Source organism: Quercus suber, unplaced genomic scaffold, assembly GCF_002906115.3.
Source record: "Quercus suber isolate HL8 unplaced genomic scaffold, Cork oak 2.0 scaffold_322, whole genome shotgun sequence".
NCBI lineage: Eukaryota > Viridiplantae > Streptophyta > Magnoliopsida > Fagales > Fagaceae > Quercus > Quercus suber.
In genome coordinates this window covers 759138-782016 of record NW_027069776.1, presented here as the reverse complement: position 1 = coordinate 782016, position 22879 = coordinate 759138, and the positions used below count along the sequence as shown (strand labels likewise).

At 33.4% G+C, this 22879-nt stretch overlaps 1 protein-coding gene and 1 pseudogene across 1 annotated transcript in view; one reads left to right on the top strand and one right to left on the bottom strand.

Annotated features, from left to right (window-relative positions):
- Positions 1-2640, top strand: part of LOC111985481 (glutamate receptor 2.8) — a 5741-nt gene extending 3101 nt beyond the window's left edge. Inside the window, 3 exon segments of the mRNA XM_024017125.2 lie at positions 1938-2112; positions 2115-2225; positions 2228-2640. Coding sequence (XP_023872893.2) covers positions 1938-2112; positions 2115-2225; positions 2228-2346 — 405 coding nt within the window. The 3' untranslated portion in view covers positions 2347-2640.
- Positions 2641-5756: 3116 nt separating this feature from the next.
- Positions 5757-22879, bottom strand: part of LOC111985461 (glutamate receptor 2.8-like) — a 95520-nt pseudogene continuing 78397 nt past the window's right edge.

Here is a 22879-nt window from a genome sequence, read left to right as displayed (position 1 = left end):
TTATCAGGTTCGCCATTGATGTGTTCCATGCTGTACAAGATGCATTACCCTTTCCCCTTCCTCATGAGTTTATTCCCTACATGAATAAACATAGGCAGAGTAATGGATCATATGATGAACTTCTTTACCAAATTAAAATTCAGGGGTTTTTTCTTTTTTCTTTTTTTCTTTTTCTTTTCTTTTTCTTCTTCTTGCTAATGACTCTAGGCGATAAAATTTTTGTTACATTATATGACTATTCCAGTTTATGCTATACCTACAGCAATAATTCATAAATTTGGTTTTTTTGTTCGAATAAAAATTCTTTTATTCCACATTAAGTATCTTACTTTATACTCCACCAGTTAGAGTATGTCATATATCATTTTTTTTTTCATTTTAAATTTTTATTACTTTATAAGGAAGAAAAGGAAACATGTGATGGCTTGTGACTGGTGGAGCATAAAATGTAGAACTCAAGTAGAACATAAGAATTTTATTCACTTTTAGTGGTTGTTAATTAATTACCTCATTTTACTTTTTTCAAAGTCGATAAATTGATAATTCTCTCTCTCTCTCTCTCTCAATGCAGAAGTACGACGCAGTTGTTGGAGACACAACAATTGTGTCAAATCGCTCCTTATATGTTGACTTCACATTGCCTTATACAGAATCGGGTGTATCGATGGTGGTTTTGGTGAAAGTTGATGTGAGCAAAAATTTGTGGATTTTCTTAAAGCCACTAAGCTTGACCCTTTGGTTAACAACTGGTGTAGCTTTCATCTTTATAGGTTTGGTAATATGGGTTCTTGAACACCGTGTTAACCCTGACTTTAGAGGCCCTCCAAAGCAACATCTTGGGTTGATTTTTGGTTCTCCTTCTCAACACTTGCCTTTGCTCATAGTAAATTTTCTTCAATCCTCTAGAAAGAGTTTAGGAAAAACTATACAAAGCCCCCTATGATTTCTTTGCAACACATAAGCCTCCTGAAATTTCGAATGCAACACTTATTTCCTTGTGGTATTGTTTTATGCGTAAATCATTAAACATCCATAAAAATAAATGGTGAGTTGCTCATATGATGACACATGTCCATATTTAGAGATTCATTTTCACGTAAAACAATACCAAAGGGGGTTTTGAGTAACACTCAAAAACCTTAAGGGGTTTATTGTTACATCCAATAACTTTTAGGGTTAAGTATTACTTTACACACAAAATAATACCATGAGGGGTTAAGTGTTACACTCAAAGCCTCAAGCGGATTATGTGTTTTACAAGAAAACCATATAAGATTTGTGTATATTTCCCAAAATTTTATTATCTCTTTCTACTTCAATTCAATTCAAAACATGAATATTCTTTATGCATGTGTATAGTAATAATAATTCATGTGCTTGCAGAGGAAAACGTGCTAAATAATTGGTCAAGATTTGTGCTTATTATATGGATTTTCGTGGTACTCATCCTAACTCAAAGTTATACTGCAAGCCTAACCTCGATCTTAACAGTACAGAGATTGCAGCCTACATTTATTGACATAAAAGAGATTAAAAATAATGGCTATTTTGTTGGTTATCAAAAGGATTCCTTTGTCAAGGGCTTCTAATAAAACAATTAGATTTCCCTGAGTCAAAGTTGAAGCCATATGTGACCCTTGAGGAGTATCATGAAGCATTGTCAAAAGGAACTCACAATGGTGGGGTTGCAGCTATTTTTGATGAAATCCCTTATATCAAGCTCTTCCTTGCTAAGTTTTGCTCTAGATATACTGTGGTTGGACCCACCTACAAAACTGATGGATTTGGCTTTGTAAGTTTCTCTCTCTCAAAAAGAAAATCATTATCTTTTAATTTCAAGGATTTTGTATTGGATTTTATTGATCAAAGCCTATTATTCCATCCCCCCCCCCCCCCAACCCCTATAAAATGCTATAATTTTGTTACATGTTCTTCAGGCCTTCCGACAAGGATCTCCATTAGTACCTTACTTTTCGAGGGCAATCTTAAATGTCACTCAAGACAAAGAGAAAATTGGAGCCATTGAACAGAAGTACTTTTCAAGTCAAACTACATGTGAAGATCAAAGTATTACAATCCCTTCACATAGTCCTAGTCTTGGTGTGGACAGTTTTGGGGCCTCTTCATCATTGCAGGAATTGTTTCCTTGGCCTCACTCATGGTTTATTTGTTTAAGTTCATTTACTCACATTGGCCTATTTTGAGTGACGACAATCCCACCAACTCTTGTGGTACAAATTAGTTAAAATGGCAAAACATTTTGACCAGAAAGATTTCTCTTCACATGCCTTTAAAGAAGAAAGTCACAAAGGTTCTAATTCCACTCAAGGAATTCCATTGAAGTAACCGATGATGTGGTTATACACAATGACAACAAAAGTCTTTCTTCAAATTCAAGGTGATGTAAAATAGAATGTCTGGTCTATTTTTTCCATTTGTTAAATTTTTATATTTTTATGTAATTTTTCTTATTTTAGGATTTATCATTTTTTTCCCCTTCATTTTAGGACTTTTTCCTAGTTAAATTAAAGTCTATATTACATATCAGTTAGGATTTGTTTAGGAATATTTTCTTACTTGTAAAATAAGCTTTTGAAGCCTTTATGTGCACTACGTGATGTGCAGAAATATTTGACATTTTGTTTTGTTTTGTATTTTTTTTTTTTTTTTTTTTTTTTTGCTTTTTTGTTATGTGAAAAAAGAAAATAGTAGATGAGACTTATAAGGGTTACTCTTAACCCTTCTTAAAATGATGTAGTTATCTTCTAATAAAGTTTGGGAACAACTTATCTACATTTTTGTTGAAATTTTTTTTGTTTAAATTACTGTAGATAAAAGATAAAAATTAAATAAAATAAGTAGGTGACTGACATAAGACTTGCAAATAGTAGAAAAATAATTAAAATTTAAATAACATAAGCATGTCACTCTTGTGAAACCCGTAAATAGTATAAAAAAAAAAAAGATAAAAAAAAAAATTAAAAAAAAAAAAAAAAAACAATAAGCTAGTTTATAAGTACATCCTAGACGGGCACACCCAAAGAAAAAAAATTCTAATTTAATCTTTCTATATTTATTATTTGAAAGTGTTATAATTTTTTTCCCCTTCATGAAAACATGATGTATTTTAATTCAATTATTATATAAGGTGAGATATTTTTGAAAAAAATGTAATGTGTGGTTGGAATTTGTTTCTAGTATTCCTGGCAAACAGTCTCCAAAAAAAAAAAAAAAAAAATTCATCCTATATACATTTTCAAATGGCTAAAGAGGAAGCAAATATATGTGAATCCAAAATTTATATTAAAAAAATAAAATACAAAATTTAAAAACATAGGAAATATATAATTTTATCAAGACCTACCAACATTTTTATCAATTAAGAAATATTGTGGTGTGTTCAGTACAAATTACTTAAACTATATATATATATATATTATTTGAATTTATTTTTTTTCATTTAAACTTTGGTTACTTTATATGAAGACCGAAAAAATAGAAGAAATGCTGGTTTTTTTTTTTTTTTTTGCTAAACAGAAGAAATGTTGGTTGTGACTGATAAGTGTAGGACCATAGATTTTTATTTTCATAAGCTTAGTGTGAAAGAGGACTCTCCCTTGACAAGACCCTAATAATAAAAATATTCTTATTATGGTGACTTTCAGCCTTGTAGGTCGCACTCACTATTCTAGAACTCAATGTAAAATGTAAGACTTTTTTTTACTTTGTGAATGGATTATTGTTAAGATTGTCAATAAGTCTAGGCAGACTAAAAATCTAACAAATTCTGAGGTAGTGACTTGTTATCGGTAAATTAAAAATTACATTAGTAATGGGTTCAAATAATAATCAGTAAAAATAGGTTGAAATAAGTAAAAATTTATAAATTCAACTGACAATGCTTCAAGAATTTTTGGGTAAAAAAAAAAAGCATATCTGGTGGCATTTTATAACATACCTGTAGATGCCGCAGTAATGACACCATCCCCAGAATCCTTTGTGAAGAGAGCAAGTCTGGTGTGATAGTCATAATTCACAGCATAAAAGTCATGGAGTGCCATGGACATGTAGCTCTCTGCCACTCTTCCCACTGGAGACTTCAAATCAAGAACTACACCTACTGGTATCAACTCCTTTGCGGCCATCAACAAAGGCTCATGACCCCAGAGGCTAAGACTGAGCAAGAGAGAGCGTAAGAAAGTGAGGAGGTGCTTTTGGTTTGCCATTGTCAAGCAAGCTAAGCTTTGCAAGTTAGTTCCAAGAGGGACCACGTTAATTAGTACTTACTATTAATTGTTTGAAAATGCTTTCTTATTAAAAGACAAGAAGGCTTTCGACAAGTTTCTGGGGAGCTGAAAGTTGACTAACTTGGCTTTTGGCTTTGAGAGATGAGAGCCCCAAATTACGAGGAAGTAGTGGGATCCACCAGCTGTGAGGGGAGGACTCTATTCATCACACAAGACAAGTCTCTATTATTTTTTTTTAGACAAGTCTCTATTATGTAGTTTATCAAAAAGACTATTAATTATGCACAGTTGGCCCGACAAGTGAGGTGCCATACTGCCATGTGAGAAAGAATACGAATTTTTCATTGAAATATTGCGTGGCGGTAGGCCGGTAGCTGATTTCTTTGTCAAGGTCCCCTATCCATTTAATTGATCATTTGCATCATTACCTCAACATCAAATTTCCTCTCTCTCCAAAAACAAAAATAAATAAATAAATCAAATATCCTCTGAGCCGAAGCAAGCTAGACCTGATGTAGAACAGACAGCACATGCCTTCCTTGAACAGCAGGGGCGCAGGAAGTCACAACGCAAGATCAAAGGGGGGTGCTAGTAGGGGGGCATCGGGGTAACAGTGTCAGAATTGCATGAAATTTGGCAGGTTAAAGGGAAACGACGTTCTGATCCAGATTCATGACGCCATGAACGTCGCCAAAATTTAGGCGAATTCCTTCATTAAGGCCCCGATAACAGTGTTTTTGCTATTTATAGTAATATTTGTTTTTCCTTAATAACTTTTAGTTTAAAAGTCAGAATAAGGTCCCGTCTGTTTTGGGACGACCCTTAAGGTCAGTAGTTTATGATTCTGCAGTTAACTCAATTTTGCCATTTTTGGTAAAATTCGGTAATTTTGTCCCCTAATCGCTTAATTAGCGCGAATTAGGGTTTTAAATGTTTTTTTCTTAGTATTTATATGTTTTGTAGCCGTCAGAGGCAAATTAGACTATTATCAATAAACACAGACTTTTGTCAAATTTTCTTCTGGTGGACTCCAGTTTTATCTCCTTGTGGATTCAGGGAAACCCCTCGTGGATTCGAGGTTTACTACCAGAAACTAACAGTTTAGTTTCTGTTCCATCAAGAGAGCATCGTGTGTGTTTCTCTTCAGGCTTCCGCGACATCAAGACCCCTTATTATTGTTTGGAATTATTGTAGACAGTACAGTTTTAAGACGTAACTTTGTGATAGAGAGTTTTAATCGAAAAAATGATAACATGTTAAGTTATAGTAATACTTACCCATCTCACATTAAATGCATTGAAGTTTTAACTTTTAACATTCATTTGGTAACTAAATTGATTAAAAAAAAAAAGGCAAATTTTATTAACCTACTCGGAAATTTGGGTTGATTGTCCGTTAGGCTCAAGACATTTCAAAATTAATCAAATTGATCCTTAAACCCAACTTAATTCTTAGATTCCACTAGCCTCCGTTATTAGTTTACTATAAGTACAAAGTTTGAATACAAACTTAGTTATTGTCTAAGATTACAACTTCATTTAATATCTTTTTATTGAATGTAAATTTTGACAAATCTACTATTAGATTACTTTTTCTTCTTATATTCTCTATACTTGCAAGGAAGAGCTTGATATAGGAGATTTCGTCAAAAATAGCTGCAAACCCATCATTGTAGTTATCCTTTGATAGTGCTTCATGATACTCCTCTAGGGTCTCATACGCCTTTAAGTTGGACTCATTAAAACTTAGCTGATCTATTAGGAGCTCCTTAGCAAAGGAATCCTTTAGATATCCAACATTATAACCCTTCTTTATAATCTCTTTTACATCAACAAATGTAGGTTGCAATCTTTGTACCGTTAAAATTGAGGTTAAGTTTGCTATATAACTTTGAGTCAAGATGAGTACCACGAAAATCCATATGATCAACACAAATCTTGACCAATTATTTATCACTCTCTCCCCTATTATCATTAAATTATTATTAATATACACATGGATAAAGAATATTCATGTATTTAAATATATATGAGAGAGAGAGAGAGAGAGAGAGAGAGAGAGAGAGAGAGAGAGAGAATTACTATGAGCAAGGGCAAGTGTTGAGAAGGAGAACTAGAAAATCAAGCCAAGTTGTTGCTCTAGAGGGCCTCTAAAATCATTGTTTACTCAGTATTCAAGAGTCCATATTACCAAACCTGTAAAGATGAATGCTACACTAGTTGTTAACCATAGATTAATGCTTAGTGGCTTTAAAAAAATCCACGAGCTTTTGCTCTCATCATCTTTCATCAAAACCACCATCGACAAACCCGATTCTGTATAAGGTAAAGTGAAATCAACATACAATGAGTGCCTAGCTACAATTGTTGTGTCTCCAACAACTGCATCGTAGTTCTGCATTTAGAGAAAGAGAGAGTTATCCATTATCGACTTTGAAAAATGTTAAATGAAATAATTAATTAACACACACTTAAAATGAATAAAAACCAACTATCCGACTTTAAGTGTTCTGCTTTATACTTCACCTATCATATAGCTTACTATACGTTTTTATTTATTTTTTCTTCATAAAATTAAAAAAAAAAAGTTTAAAATAGAAAAATAAAATAACAGTTAGTAGGATAGCAATTTTTTATTCATATAGTCAATAGCCAAAAAAAAAATACCCACCAGAGCATTAATTTCCCCAAGAAGTTGATCGTATGTCCCTTTACTCTGCTAGGATGCACGGATGCGGCTAGGAGGGTGCCACACCGGAGTCCGACGTGGCCCGATGCAGGGTGCAGTGTCCGACATGGCTACCTGCGTGTCGGTGCCATGTTTGAGCTTTTTTTTTTTTTTCTTTCTTTCTTTTCTTTTTCCTCGGATTCACACCGACTCGGCTTGATTCGCACGAACTCGGCTTCGATTCACGCCTAACTAGGCTGATTTGGCCAGAATCAGGCCATATCAGCCATATCGGGTTGTATTGGCTGGCGACTGAAACAGCCGAAACGGACCAAAACGGCCGAAATCGGCCTTGAATCTAGTCAGAACAGCCGAAATTCCCACCTCTAAGGCATAGTAATGTGTTTCTTGGTTTCTTCTTTCTTTGTTTTGTGAATAAAGCATGGTAATATGTTTTTTAAGAATTTTTTAATAGTAAAAATATATAAAAAATATAAATAAAAATATTTTTAATAATTTTTTAATCGCCGCACCCCACCACACCCATACCCTACTTTTTAAAAAATTGCTGAGTCCTGCACCCGCACCCAAGTTTGGAAACACACCCGTGCTACATAGTTACTATGCCTCATTTTATGCGCAAAGCACATCCTTAAACACATCAATGGAGAACCCAGATATGATAAGAGGATCCCATACCACTTTCACGAAATCTTAAAAACCTTCTTTCACTGGAACCCCAATCCTTAACTTTGTCGGCTGCTCTGATGCATATCCTGGCCAAATAGGTTGTTTTAGTTTGTCCTTGGAAATTTGCTTTTTTGGGAGATTCTCATTTGAAGTTAAATTTGTCTCTCGGGTCCAATGTCCAATAATCCTCTCCGTTCTTCCTATCACATTGTGTTTCGAAGCCTTGTACCCATTTCAAAAATTCCTAGAGCTGTAAGATCGACATTATTGTTGCTAGCATTTTGCTTCAAGAAGCTAGAATGCACTATGCAGCCATCCTTCTCCACTGCAATAGCCAATGCCCAAACTGTATCATATGCCCATAATCCAAAGAAGTTTAAACAAAAATCTTTAAGATGTTTAGACTGTTGGGTGCAAGTTTAGAACAATATGGCTAGGAGTAGAATTTATACTTTTGTAGATATGTTACTATAATGCTAGATATGAAAAGAAAACAGAGTGTTGCTGCATAACTTTCATTACAATATTGTTTTTTTTTTTTTTTTCGGATATTACTACTTCATTTACAACTCACATCTATATATAGATGTGTTAGGAGTTTAGGATGACTACAAGCTTCAAGAACTCTACAGAGTTTTGCTTCATTTCTCTTTAATTGACACTTGTCCATGAGGTGTCTACTTGCATGCTAGCTTGGTGCTGGATTCTTCATTTGTTGACACTTAGATTTCAGTTACTTCTTACTTTGACACATAGGGAGCCACATGTCAATTGCAAATTACATTTTAACACCCCCTCTTAATTTGTAATTCCCACAGTTTTCTTGAACTCTTCTAGTTTTTCGGAAGTACCAACTTTTGTAAAAACATCTGCTAGTTGCTTATTTGTGTTGACAAAGTTGAGCTGTATTTCTTCTTCTTGCACCAATTTTCTGATGAAGTGATGGCGGAGTTCAATGTGCTTTGTTCTACTGTGAAACACCGGATTTTTGGTCATAGCAATGGCTGACATGTTGTCACAGTAGATGATGGTTGGCATCTCTTCACTCTGTTGCATGTCTGAAAGAATTCTTCTTAGCCATACAGATTCACATGTTGCATCTGTTGCTGCTATGTATTTGGCTTCGGCTGATGATAATGCAACAGTTTTCTGCTTCTTTGAGGACCAAGAAATTGGTTTTGTACCTAGGCAGAATAAGTAACCAAAAGTGCTCTTGCGGTCATCAATTGAACCTGCCCAGTCGCTATCTGTATATCCCACTAGCTTGTTGTCTTTTTCTTTCACATATTTGATGCCAAGTTTCTTTGTACCTTTTAGGTAGCGTAGAATTCTTTTTGCTGCTGTGAGGTGGATTTTGCTTGGTTCATTCATGAATCTGGAAATAAGGCTGACTGGTTGCACAATATCTGGCCTTGTGTTTGTTAAATAAATTAAGCTTCCAACCAAACTTCGATAGTTTCTTGCATCAACTTTTTATGCGCCATCATCTAAGTGCAATTTCTCATTGAATGCCATTGGGGTGGACACTAGTTTGCAATTGTTCATTTGGAACCTTTTAAGTAGATCTTCAAGATATTTTTCTTGAGAAATAAATATTTCTCCTTTGCATTGACGTACTTGGATCCCTAGAAAATATTTCATGGGACCTAAGTCTGTCATTTCATATTCTTTCATCATTGTTCCTTTAAATTTTGCAACCATCTCTGGGTGTGTACTTGCATAAATAAGATCATCAACATATAAACAAACTAAAAGAAAATCTTTTATACCTTTTTTCTTGACATATAGTGATGGTTCACTTGGACTTCTTTGGAATCCATTTTGCTGAAAATATGAGTCAATTTTGCTATTCCATGCTCGCGGCGCTTGTTTTAGTCCATATAAGGCTTTTTTGAGATGATAGACCTTATCTTCTTTTCCTTTTTGCACATAGCCTAGAGGTTGTTCCACATATACCTCTTCTTCAAGTTCTCCATTTAAGAATGCTGCTTTTACATCAAGCTGGAAAACTTGTAGCTCCATTTGGGCTGCTATGGCCAGGACAGTTCTGATAGTTTTCATGCGAGCAACTGGTGCAAAAGTTTCATTGAAATCCACACCCGGTTGTTGTGAGTAACCTTTTGCCACCAATCGCGCCTTGTGCTTCTGAATTGAACCATCTTCTTTGTACTTGGTCTTATAGACCCATTTTAGCCCGATTACTTCTTTGTCTTCAGGATGATCAACAAGTTCCCATGTGTTGTTCTTTTCAATGGTTGCAATTTCATCATTCATTGCTTTTATCCAGACTTCTTCTTTAGCTGCTTCTTCAAAATTTTGAGGCTCACATGCAAAAAATGCTACATCACAGGATTCATAAATTTCTTTAAGAGACCATACTCTTCCTGGTGGAGTTTCAAACTCTGAAGATGTTCCAATTGAAGGACTTGCTCTTGCTGATGGGCTGTGGCTTGGACTTGCACTTGGAGTTGATTAAGAACTTGAACCTTCTTGATTTGTCACTGGTTCAATAATCTCTAACATCTTAGGCCCTTGATTGGAATCGCTTTCCCAATTCCATGTTGCAAATTCATCAAAAATAACATCACGAGAAATCACCATCTTGTTTGTTTTGGGATTGTAAAGCCGGTAGCCTTTTGATTCATTGCTGTAGCCGACAAAGATGTTCTTTTCTCCTTTTTCATCGAACTTTTCTCTTTCTTGTTTTGGAATATGAGCATAAGCAACACACCCAAACACTTTTAGTCGATGGACTTGAGGTTTCTGTCCATGCCAAGCTTGATAAGGAGTCTTGTTCAGAATGGCCTTTGTAGGAGACCTGTTTAAAATATAAACAGCAGTGTTAACTGCTTCAGCCCAAAAATTATTTGATAGCCCTTTCCATTTTAACATGCTTTGTGCCATTTCCACAATTGTATGATTTTTTCGTTTTGCCACGCCATTTTGTTGTGGAGTATGACGGACTGTGAGTTGTCTTTGAATGCCTTGCTCTTTGCAATATTTTTGGAAGGGTCCATAAATAAATTCTCCACCACGATCTGTTTTGAGAGTCTTCATTTTTCTGCCACTTTGTTTCTCTGCAAAAGCTTTAAACTGAAGAAAAACATTAAAAGCCTCTGATTTTTGTTTAAGAAAATATACCCACATCATTCTAGTATAGTCATCAACAAATAAGAGAAAGTATCTATTATCATTGAGTGATGGGGTTCTTGTTGGTCCACAAATATCAGCATGCACCAATTTAAGTGGTGCTCGGGCTCTCCATGCAGTTTTTGGAAATGGGAGCCTATGCATTTTTCCATAAATACAGCCTTTACAAACTTGATTTAGCTTAGCAATAGGAGGCAATCCTAGAACCATATTTTTATCCTTTAGCAATTTGAGGCCATTATAATTTAAATGTCCATATCTTAAATGCCACAAATATGCTTCATCTATTTTTTCAGTCTTGAAGGCAAAATTCTCAGCTAGTGGCATAGTGAGAGGAAAAACATTTTTAGAATTCATTTTTACTTTTGCCACTATAAAATTATTCTTCTTATCTATGATTGTCCCTTCATCATCATCAAAATTTATTTTGTAGCCTTTCCTTAATAGTTGTCCAAGACTTAAAAGATTTGCAGCTAAACCAGGAACAAAATGCACATCATAGATAAGTTTAGAGTTACCTCCTTTTGATTCAACAACTACTACACCTTTTCCTTTGATGTCATGAAATTTTCCATCTCCAAGCTTCACTTTGGATGTGTAGCCTTCATCAAGACTAACGAAAAATTCTTTGCTTCCTGTCATATGATTACTGCAAGCACTATCCAGATACCATGTACTTCTTGGTTCTTGTTGTACAGACATACATGAGAAAAACACTTGTGCATTTTCAACTTCCTTAGTGAAGTTGGCATCATGATCTTCTTTAGCACTTTTATCATCTTTATACCAGCAGTCTCTTTGAGAGTGATTTGGGATTTTACATTAGTGCATCGAAAATAACAATTTTTGGACTCATGTCCAGATTTTTTACAGATTATGCATTGAGAGTCAGAGTTACTAGAAAAATTTCTTTGGCTTGAAAAACTTCTTTTTCCTCTGCCTCGACCTCTGAAATTCTGTTTTCCTCGTCCTACTCCAGTTTGATTCCTTTGTTGGGAGGAACTGCTGGCTTTATTTTCTTGTTCATTTTTTGTGTTTTTGTTGTCTGTACTTTTCACTTTAGATTGAAATGCTTGTTCAAAAGATTGAGTAGAAAATCTACCCATCCTTTTTTCATGTGCTTCAAGAGATCCACAAAGTTCATCTAGTGTAAGCTTTGATAAATCTTTAGCTTCTTCAATTGCAGCAACCACATGTTCAAATTTTATTGACAAACTTCTTAGTATTTTCTCTACAATTTTTGATCATTTATATTATCTCCATAGCCTCTAATTTGATTTATTATTGCTGAAACTTTAGAGAAAAATTCTTGCACAGTTTCATTTTCTCTCATTTGCAAGTTATCAAATTCTCTCCAAAGATTCTGTAGTTTAATAGAAATTACTTTATCATAGCCACTAAATTGCTTTTTCAAAATTTCCCATGCTTCTTTAGATTTAGTTGCACCAGAAATTCTAGGGAAAATAGTTTTGCTTACCCCTTGCTGGATGAAGAGTAGAGCCCTTGCATCTCTTTGCTTGTACTCCTTTAGTTGCTCTGCTGCCAAAGTTGACAAATCTTCTGGCTGTTCATAGCCTTCTTCAATTAAATCCCACAAATCTTGTGAGATGAAGAGTGTCTTCATTTGTGTGCTCCAAAAATCATAGCTCTCACCGGTGAAGATGGGAACAATGTTTTGGGCATAGTTGAAGGTGGCTGTACTTGTACTTGCTGCCATGGTTTATGGTTGTCTGGTTTATAGTTCTAGGACAAAAGGGGCTGGCAACCTTGCTCTGATACCAAATTTGTTGGGTGCAAGTTTAGAACAATATGGCTAGGAGTAGAATTTAGTGTTTATACTTTTGTAGATATGTTACTATAATGCTAGATATGAAAAGAAAACAGAGTGTTGCTGCATAACTTTCATTACAATATTGTTTCTTTTTTTTCGGATATTACTACTTCATTTACAACTCACATCTATATATAGATGCGTTAGGAGTTTAGGATGACTACAAGCTTCAAGAACTTTACAGAATTTTGCTTCATTTCTCTTTAATTGACACTTGTCCATGAGGTGTCTACTTGCATGCTAGCTTGGTGCTGGATTCTTCATTTGTTGACACTTAGATTTCAGTTACTTCTTACTTTGACACATAGGGAGCCACATGTCAATTGCGAATTACATTTTAACATAGACGGCGGTATGTATGGCCTTATTCCCAATACCCCTTGCATTGAGTCCATAACCTTTGAGCCCATAAAATCTAGCAAAGATGATAAACATGTTGTGAAGATCCATGCATACCCTTCGCTCATCATATCTGCTTCTTTTGCAAGTAGAAAGAGCTTTGAGCCAAGTGAAGCAGTCATGTGCACAAGAAATATTCTTGCATGATTTGCCTTTAACTTGTTAAGCTCTTTGATGATTTCGGTATTATTAGACGCTGGATAAATGACACTTCTGTAAGGCACCCTAGTGTCAATCTCTTTTAAAAGCATCCAACAAATATGGAATTAAACCATTGCCATAATCTGTGTCTTCATAAATAAGGACAATTTCCCGCCAACCAAAAGTATCAACAATGTTTGCTATGGCTTTAACTTGTACGCTGTCATCTTGAGTTGTTCGTATGAAGAGTTGGTTTTGGGATGGAGAAAGAGAAGGACTTGTGGCTGAAAAGGAAATGATGGGACCTGCAAGGTTTTGAAACCCGGACCGGACCGTATGGTCCGACCGGGAAAACCTTGAACTGTTCATTTTAACGGTTTTTTAAGCTTCAAGAACCGCTCTATATACAAAAAGTAGGGAATCGTGCGAACCGCAGTCGGACCGCACGGTTCTGAGAACAGTGATCGGACCACCTCTCACAGTTCCCTTGAATTTGAACTTCAAAAAAAAAAAAAAAAAATTTCTACAAGCTTACAGAAGTAGATCTCCATTATTGTAGCTTCAAACATGCTGTTAGATGTTTGAATCTGAACTTAAAAAAAAAAAAAAAAAAAAAAAAAACCTTATCTACGAGCTTACAGAAGTAGATCTCCATTATTGTAGCTTCAAACATGCTGTTAGACATTGATACTTGAGATCACATCATAGTTTCTTCTCATTCTTCTTCTCTATATCGCTCGCTCTTGTTCTTTCTCTGTCTCAGTATTCTTCATTTTCTCTTCTCTCTTGTTATTTCTGCGTTTTTGCCTTCTCTGTCTTCCTCTCTTCTCTTTTTTTTTTTTTTTTCTTTTTTTTCCTCTCTTCTCGTTATTTCTTGTTTTTGCCTTCTCATTTACTCAACCTGACTGTCAACCACAACCTATATTCTTGGGCTTTGATTTTAATCCGGTGGAGAAACTAGTAACCAGCGAAACTATTTGGAACTATTTTAGTTAATTTGGAACTATTTGACTATTTCATGGGAGAATGTCTATTAACTTTTTTTTTCCCAATTAATTTTATGGGAAATGTCTATTAACTTTTATATTGGGGTTCCATAAAAATAAAATTAAAAAGTTTATTGGATTGAATAGTCAAATATTTGGAACCATTAGGTAATTTTTCAATTTTTATTAATTCAATACATTTATTTATATTTTAATTAATTATTAAATTAATTATGACGTCATCACGGTTCGACCTTGGTCCGACCTTAAAAATTTTGAACCTTTCCCTCTTACGGTTCATTGAACGGTACGGGTCTGAAAATCTTGGGAACCTCAGCTTTGCGTCCAAGTTCTATAACAAACTTAGCTTGTGCTGACCATTGAGGTCCTATAATGGCGTGCACTTCTTCATTCTTCATTAAATCTAGTGCTGGAGTTCATTGCAACAGTAACTTAGAAAATTGAAATTTTACTGGCAGTGTTCAAAACAACTACTATAACAACTGTTAGGACATATGTGTTTCACTTGTTAAGAGCATATGTCATTCTTTTATGTAATTGGCTATTCTTTTGACAAAACGCACTCAACTTGTAATTTGGTAGTTTTAGGTGTTTGTAATACTTCAAGAACAAGGTTTCAAGATCAAGTGTTGAAGTCATCAAGTCTATCCAAAAAACAAGCTGAAGAAGTGCACAATCATTAAATCTTGACACCTGCTCGACACCTTCTCGACACCTTCTATCTGTCGAGGTTTATAAAATCAGAATTTCTGATCTAATTTCTTGGGATTCGTGGATGTGTCTTTGGGCCTTCTTTTCTTCTAACCCTAGGCATATAAAAGGATTGTTTTAAGGGCCGTCAAAGGGTACACAAGTTGCACAAGCATTGAGCAAACTCTGTTCAAGCAAATTGTGACTGGAGATAAAGTTTTGCCCTAGTTCATCTCTTCTGAAGAAGTTGCTGTGTATGTGCACCTTTGGGTTTTGTGACCAAGTATCTTCTTGATCTTCATCCACATCTTCTTGATCTTCATCGTGGATGAACTGAAGAACTTTGTAACCAACAACTCTTTCTAGTTGGTGATTAAAGTCGCATACTGGGATCCGTGCAATTGGTTAGTCACGTACTTGGGAGCCATGCATCAAAAGGGGAACTGTCACTACAAAACAAGTACAATTGGGTATTGGGGTAAAGGTTCAACTGTAGGTTGGTAAGGTACTTAGGATTCCTTTACTTGTAACTGCTTGTTGTGATAATAGTGGAGTTTTAGGAGTGGTGACCTGAAAATCACCCAGTAGGGTTTTTGCCGTCAAGTTTTCCCCATTCATAAATAAATCACTGTGTTATTTATTTTCCGCAGCAGAATTAGTTTATTGGTGATTTGTTTGTACTACCACACGTTTGCATGTTAAATTGATTAATTAATAACTTGGCTAATTAATTAATTAATTTAATCACAAAGAGTCAATACGTTTGTGGCCTATCAACAACAACAGTACACTGATAATAAACTTCATCAATACATTTTGGAAAATAATAACATGTTGAAACTATACACCAGCATATTTTATCAATGTCTAATTTGGTTCATAATTGTTAAGACCAAGGGCTTAGCTACTGCACCAAAAACTATAACTGATGGTAAGGGCACAACTTTATTCACCTAAAGGGTGACAGCCTAGCACTAATAAGTTGACTAAGACTTGGCTCAACTTGACCTCTGTCCCTAGTAGGATGTTAGACTTGGCCCATTAGACCTCTACCTAATAATCCCACTCCTAACACCTGCACATGTGCAACAAGGAGCCGAACTTGTGACCTATTATGATACCAATTGTCAGACCTAACTTATGCCACTACCTCAAAACCAATTGGTGATGAGGAAAATACACTCAAATATTTTATGACATTTGACATCACACCCCATTGCCCTATTTTCAAAGCAGTTGTAAGGAGTTGAATTATAATGCCCCAACAATAACTTATAAAAATAATAATAGAAAAAAAAAATGAGAGTTTTAAGGAAAGGAAAAACAACAAAAGAACTTAATTACATATTAAATTTAAAAAATTATATTAATCAAGTTATTTTTATAGTAATTCATTATACTATACTAATTAGGTTCATATTTTTATGTAATTGGTATATCCTATGACAAAACGTAATTTACTTGTTTATTACCTGTCATTGTTTTCCATATGGTGCATATAACATGTTTTGTTAAGTGCCTTTAGGAAAGAAAAGTATGAGGCCAATCAAAACAGTTAATCCTAGTTCGTGCTATGATATCTCAGGATTAGTTGTTTTTAGATATGTTAGTGTATTTGAATATGAGTTCATTCATTATATTCAAATTATTATTGTATTGGGTTTACTTTTGTACCTGAGGTTTTGTCATGGATTGACAAAGGAGGAGATTGTTAGGTTCATGTGTTTTGTATTGCCAATCATGCCAAATTATTTTGATGTGTCTTAAAGTTGTAATTGAAGACAAAATTGAAAACAGAAAGTTTGCTCAAGAAAAGTTCAATAAACACACATTTTTATCACATTTTCAGCATGTACCTCGATAGAAGTTTGGACACCTCCTCGATACCTCTCGATAGAAGCTGAAACTTATTGTCTCCCTAATAGCAGCTCGATAGCAACTCAGTAGATCAATATTTTATTCTTGATAGAAGTCTCGATAGCATCTCGATAAATCAAGCTTTGTGGAACAACAAAAATCAGCAACACAAAAAAGCCCATAACTTATTCATTTGAAGCTAAAATTGAGATCCATTTGAATCGGTTTTTAAAGGACATCATAAGCCATCTATTAAAAGTTTTTTCAAAGAGAGAAACACTTTGTTTATGTGGCTAGGGTTTTGTAACCAATTTTTCTCTATTTCACCAAACCAAAGAGTTCCTACTGCATTTCTTGTACGCATTTAGGTTTTGTAACCAAGCAAATTCTCTAACACCAACATTAAAGATCTTATTGGTGTTTTTCTCTGAAGCTGTTGCAAATCAACTACAACAATCAAAGGGTTGCTGTGGAGTTAGTCATGTCTTGGGATTCATGCTAAGGGTTAGTTACAAATTGGAGGTTTGTGCATCAAGGGAAAGAAGGCTACTACAAGATTAAGTCCAATTGGGTATTAGAGCAAAGGTTCAACTGTAAATTAGTATTTCGAGATAGGCCAAGGGTAGTTGCTAAGATTTCTTATACTTGAAACTACTTGATTATTAATCAATGGATTCTTGGGAGTGGTGATCTTAAAATCACCCGGTGGGGTTTTTGCCTTTCGAGGTTTTCCCTATTTGTCAACAACTCACCGTGTCTAATTTATTTTCTACTGCAGTTAGTATTTTTAATGATTTGTTGGTGCCTCCATGATTTACATGCAATTGAACCTAATTAATCGACTTGGATAATTAAATTAATTAACCGGGGTCAAGCTATCTTAACCCAACATATACAAAGGAAGGAGATAATTACTTGATAAATTGAAAAGTTTATATTAATCAAAATAACAAAATTGACATAAGTTTCACTTGGTATATAGTCAAGTACTAAAATGATACACATGTGAAAAACCCCTTAATAGATAGGACAAATCTTATGTACAGTACTTTAGGTATTGTTCTTTATGTTCTTCTCTTAAAATTATACTATGTGCCTACTTAACTAAAAAATACACTTCTATCTAATGAGAAAAAAGCCACAAAACAAATTTTTGAGAGGTGAACTTAAAGAATAGCACATAAATACTACTTTAAGTATTGTGAAAATTTGTGAAATAATCTGTTTACATAAAGTTAAAGAGTAGAGAAGAGAAAATATGATACAAGAAATTTGTTAGGACATATGTGAATCATGTTAGGAACATATGTCATTTAGAATTGGCTAATCCTTTGACAAAACGCACTTCACTTGTAATTAGGTAGATTTAGGATTTGTTTAATACTTCAAGGAACAAGAGTTCAAATCCAAGTGTTAAACCTATGCAAATCTGTCCAAGAATCAAGTGAAAAAGTGCTGGATTTTAAAACTCAACAGTTAGCTTAACAGATAGCATCTATTGAGGTTTAAAAGGAATTTTCAGCCTGATGCTCGACAACTGCTAGATAGATAACCTATCTATCGAGATTTACGAAAATCAATTTTTCAGATCTGATTTCGCACAAATCCGTGTATATTTATTTAGGCTTTCTTTTCTTACAATCCTAAACGTATATAAGGATTATTTTAAGGGCCGTCACAGCTGATGCAATTTAATGCAAAAAAAATTCATAAGTATATTGTGACCGAAGACATATGCCCTAGTTCATCTTTCTCTTGAAGAAGCAGCTGTGTTTGTACGCTGTAGGGTTTTGTAACCAAGGAGCTTCGTGATCTTCATCGTGTGGATAAATTGAAGAACTTTGCAGCTAACATCCTTCTCAAGTTGGTGATTAGTCACGTACTTAGATTCGTGTATTGATTGGTTAGTCACGTACTGAGAGCCGTGCATTGAAAATGAGAGATTGTCACTACAGAACAAGTTCAATTGTATATTGATGTAAGGGTTCAACTGTAGGTTGTTATAAGGTATTGGGATTCATTTACTTGTAACCACTTGTTGTGATAATAGTAGATTCTCGGGAGTGGTGACCTTAAAATCGCCCAGTAAGGTTTTTGCCTTGGAGATTTTTCCCATTCGTAAACAAATCACCGTGTCAACTTTATTTTTCGCTACATATTAACTTAGTTGGTGATTTGTTTATGCTACCACGCTTATTGCATGCTAATTGAATTAATTAATTAATTTGGCTAATTAATTGGTTAATTTATCACAAGGGGTCAATACATTCTTGGCCTATCAAAATTTATGTGGTTCGGCAATATGTCTATGTACACGAGAGGTGACAAAATAAAGTTTCATTATAATTTTGGAGAAGAACAATAGCTTGAAGACTCTCACAAATCTAAACCCCAAATACACATTTGGTTCTCTCACAAATAAATAGAGAACACTCTATTGTATTTAGACAAAAGTTTGCAAGACACTCTAGCTTCCTATCTCCAAGGTTTTCAAATCCAGACCATTTATTGAACCGTAAAAGAGAGAGGTTCAAGATTTTTGAGGTCGAACCGAGATCGAATCGGGGTCGAACCATGATGACGTTATAATTAATTTAATAATTAATTAAAGCCTAAATATAGATATTAAATTTATAAAACTAGCAAAATTGACTAATATATCTATATATGTGAGGGAAATTTAATGATTTTCAAGCATATATTTAATAATTAAATAATAAAGTTAATAAAATAAAATAATAACCATGAAAACATTAAAATTTATGATTAATTTTTGAAGTAAAGTTGAATATCTTTGAAAGATTTTAATTATAATTTTTTTTTTTATAATTAATTTAATAATTAATTAAAGCCTAAATATAGATATTAAATTTATAAAACTAGCAAAATTGACTAATATATCTATATATGTGAGGGAAATTTAATGATTTTCAAGCATATATTTAATAATTAAATAATAAAGTTAATAAAATAAAATAATAACCATGAAAACATTAAAATTTATGATTAATTTTTGAAGTAAAGTTGAATATCTTTGAAAGATTTTAATTATAATTTTTTTTTTGTATTCTTTGTAAGAGATGGATAATTTAATTAAGTAGAATAAAATTGTGTTAAGTTGTTTTTATAAAATTAAAAAAAGAAAAATTGCTAAGGGGTTGGACTGCACGGTTCTTGCCACCGGTTCATGTAGTCCAATCTTGGTTTTAGGGATTCACGGAATTAACTAAAAATACGGTTCTTTAGGCTTAAAAAAACCGGTTTTTATCTCGGTTTCCAGTTTTTACAGTCCGACCTCCCGGTCCGGTCCGGTTCTGAAAACTATGCCTATCTTTGGTAAGCACACAAAATAAGCTCTTTACTATCTCTATCTTAGTAGAAGCTCTCTTGCACCTTCTCTCGAAAACACCATCTATTTATAGCTAGATGTTCAGCCGAAATGTCTATAGTTTCAACACATGAAACTTTAATAATTCAAAGAAGATGGTAAGCATATATTGCTAGTGAGTCATCCATTTCGGCTACAAAAGAAGAAAGCAAACTTTGGATTCATGTCAGAATGTTGTTCTTGCTTTTTGACAATTCATGCAAGATAGCAACATCATTTAATGTTGGCTTGTAATATCAAACCTCCGACACTAAAATTCAAGCCATTCCAACGAGAAAGTATACCATGTTTTGGTAATACCAACTCAGTATCTGTTTTAGTATTTTTTAACCAATAAATGAGTGGCCTATTTCAAAAAACCATATCAGACTACTCCAATAAATTAATCACAATCTTCTATACTATCGGGAAGATAAATTAATCATTTATTAGAGTAGTTTGATGTGGTTTTTTGAAACAGGTGTCACTCATTTATTATGTAGAAAATACAAAAATAGATGCTGAGTTAGCATTACCGAAACATGGTATACTTTCTCCATTCCAACACTAAGTCTTGCCCTAATAGATAAACATAAAACAATGATTAATATACTATCATTTAATGAATTTTTACATTTAAATATCACTTAATATTCAAAATTAATGACTTTTTATTTTCCAAATTGATATAAAATACTGTTATTTTTATTGCTTTATTTTCCAATTCAAGTCTTAGCTTTGCCATGCGCTCCACTCATAAAGAGGTTACGAAGTTTATCACAATACTATAAAACTAATACTTTACAATATGCCAATAATTTTTTGTAAAAAGGCAAAGAAAAAAGAAGAAGCTATTTCTAGACAATGGGAACCCCTAGGATTTTATTTTTTTAATAAAAAAAATATTGTGTATGTGCATAAGATTAAGGTTTTAAATTTGGGGAAAATTTATACTTGGCCCTCTCAAATTGAATATTTCCCCCCCCCAAAAAAAAAAATGGATATCTAGTTCATTCCTGTAGTATGTGGTCCTTCCTAGAACAAACCACCCATTTACTTAACAGATTCCTAAGTTTTTATTTTTATTTTTATTTTTATTTTTATTTTTTTTATCAACTTATTTAATTTTTAAAAAATATTCAAACGATTGTTGGTTTAAAAAAAAAAAAAAAAAAAAACAATTGTGTTTGACTCTTCAGTTTTTCCTGTTAGAATCCAAAGTTTAAAAAATTAAATCTTTGGGGTTTGGATGTTGTCATGTTTGACTACGTCTAAATGATTTGATTTCTTTTTTGTTTGGGTTTTTTTCTTAAAAATATACTCAGAAACACTAGTTAGTTTTTAGTTATAATATGTGACTTTTCCAATCATAAATGTTGTCAAAATTAGGCACTGCAACAAAATGTGAAAATGGCATTTTTTAATGAACTCTTAGATTTTGTACATTGAAATTAAAATCGCAATAAAGCTTATCTCATAATCAAAACTAGATAATTTTTGAGATTTAAAATAACATTGAGTTCCATTTTAATATGTTATTGAGTTTAAATATATTAGGAAACAATTATTTTTCATATTTTTTTTCTTACCGAATAGATATTAGTTACCTTTGTGTTAAAACCTTTTTCTCTCTCCCTTGTGTGTGTGTGTTTGTTTCTAAAAAAAAAAAGAATGGATAACTGTCCCACATTACTTAAGAGTGTTGTGTGTTGTATAACTTGTACTACCCTCCCTTAAAAGTTACCATAGCTTTTGAGTGGAGTTGTGGTGTGCATTTGTGTTAGAACCTCTTTCCCTTTCCATTGAGTGTGTGTTTGTTTCTCAAAAAGAAAAAGAAAAAAAAAAAAAAAAAAGAATAGATATTATTTTACATTTTTCATATATTAATACAGTTTTGTGTAATTGTATATATCTTGTTATTGAAAGGTGATAAATTTTTTTTTTATTCAAGCTTTGGCCTAACAAAGAGAAAATCTTGGTTCTTTCCCTATGAAGATATATATTTATAGGACCTAAACTAAACTTGACTATACATGTTCAAAAATTTGTGTGTTATAATTCGTTTGTTTCACTATAAAATATTTTATAGGTAAAATATTTTCAGTAAAATATTTTCAAATATTTTGTGACACATAAAATTTTTTAAACACAAACAACCAAAATCGGTGGCTTAGGTACAGTGACCAAGCCACTAGCTTCAATGACCAAACCGTCAACACCAACCGCTAGACCAGCGATCGAACTAGCGACCACTAGATTGGGGGGGGAGGGGGGCGGAAGTCAATCAATGGAAAATATTTTTAAGTTTGGCCAAATTTTACAATAAAACAAACACAATAAAATGATGAAAATATTTTTAGTAAAATATTTTACCAAAAAAAAAAAACAAATGGAGCATTAGTAACGTGGAGGAGCAAATTTTTTCGGGGTTTTATTTGAGAGTGAGATCCATTTGTTTAATTTTGGGTTTGCAGCAATTTTCTAAAGTTGCTAATGGAAAAAAAAAATTAATGATAATTATTTTCATTTAAAATGAATCCATTCCATGATACAATTAAATTTTATAATTTTAAAAGCGTAAAGACTTCCAAGTAACATAAGTATGTACTATGTACACGCACTACACAATACACTATAGATCCAAAAGATAGAATCTTAACAATGAAATTGACAAGATAAGGACTTTGAAACTAAAAAGGATTTTACTCCTGGAAAATATCCTAATTTTAAAAATCTTCTTAGGAGAAGCTTTGTAGGGCCACACTATCCTAGTGTATGTAACACTTTTCCTTGCTTTTTAGATGAATTATTGTCAAGATTTTTGGGAAAAAAA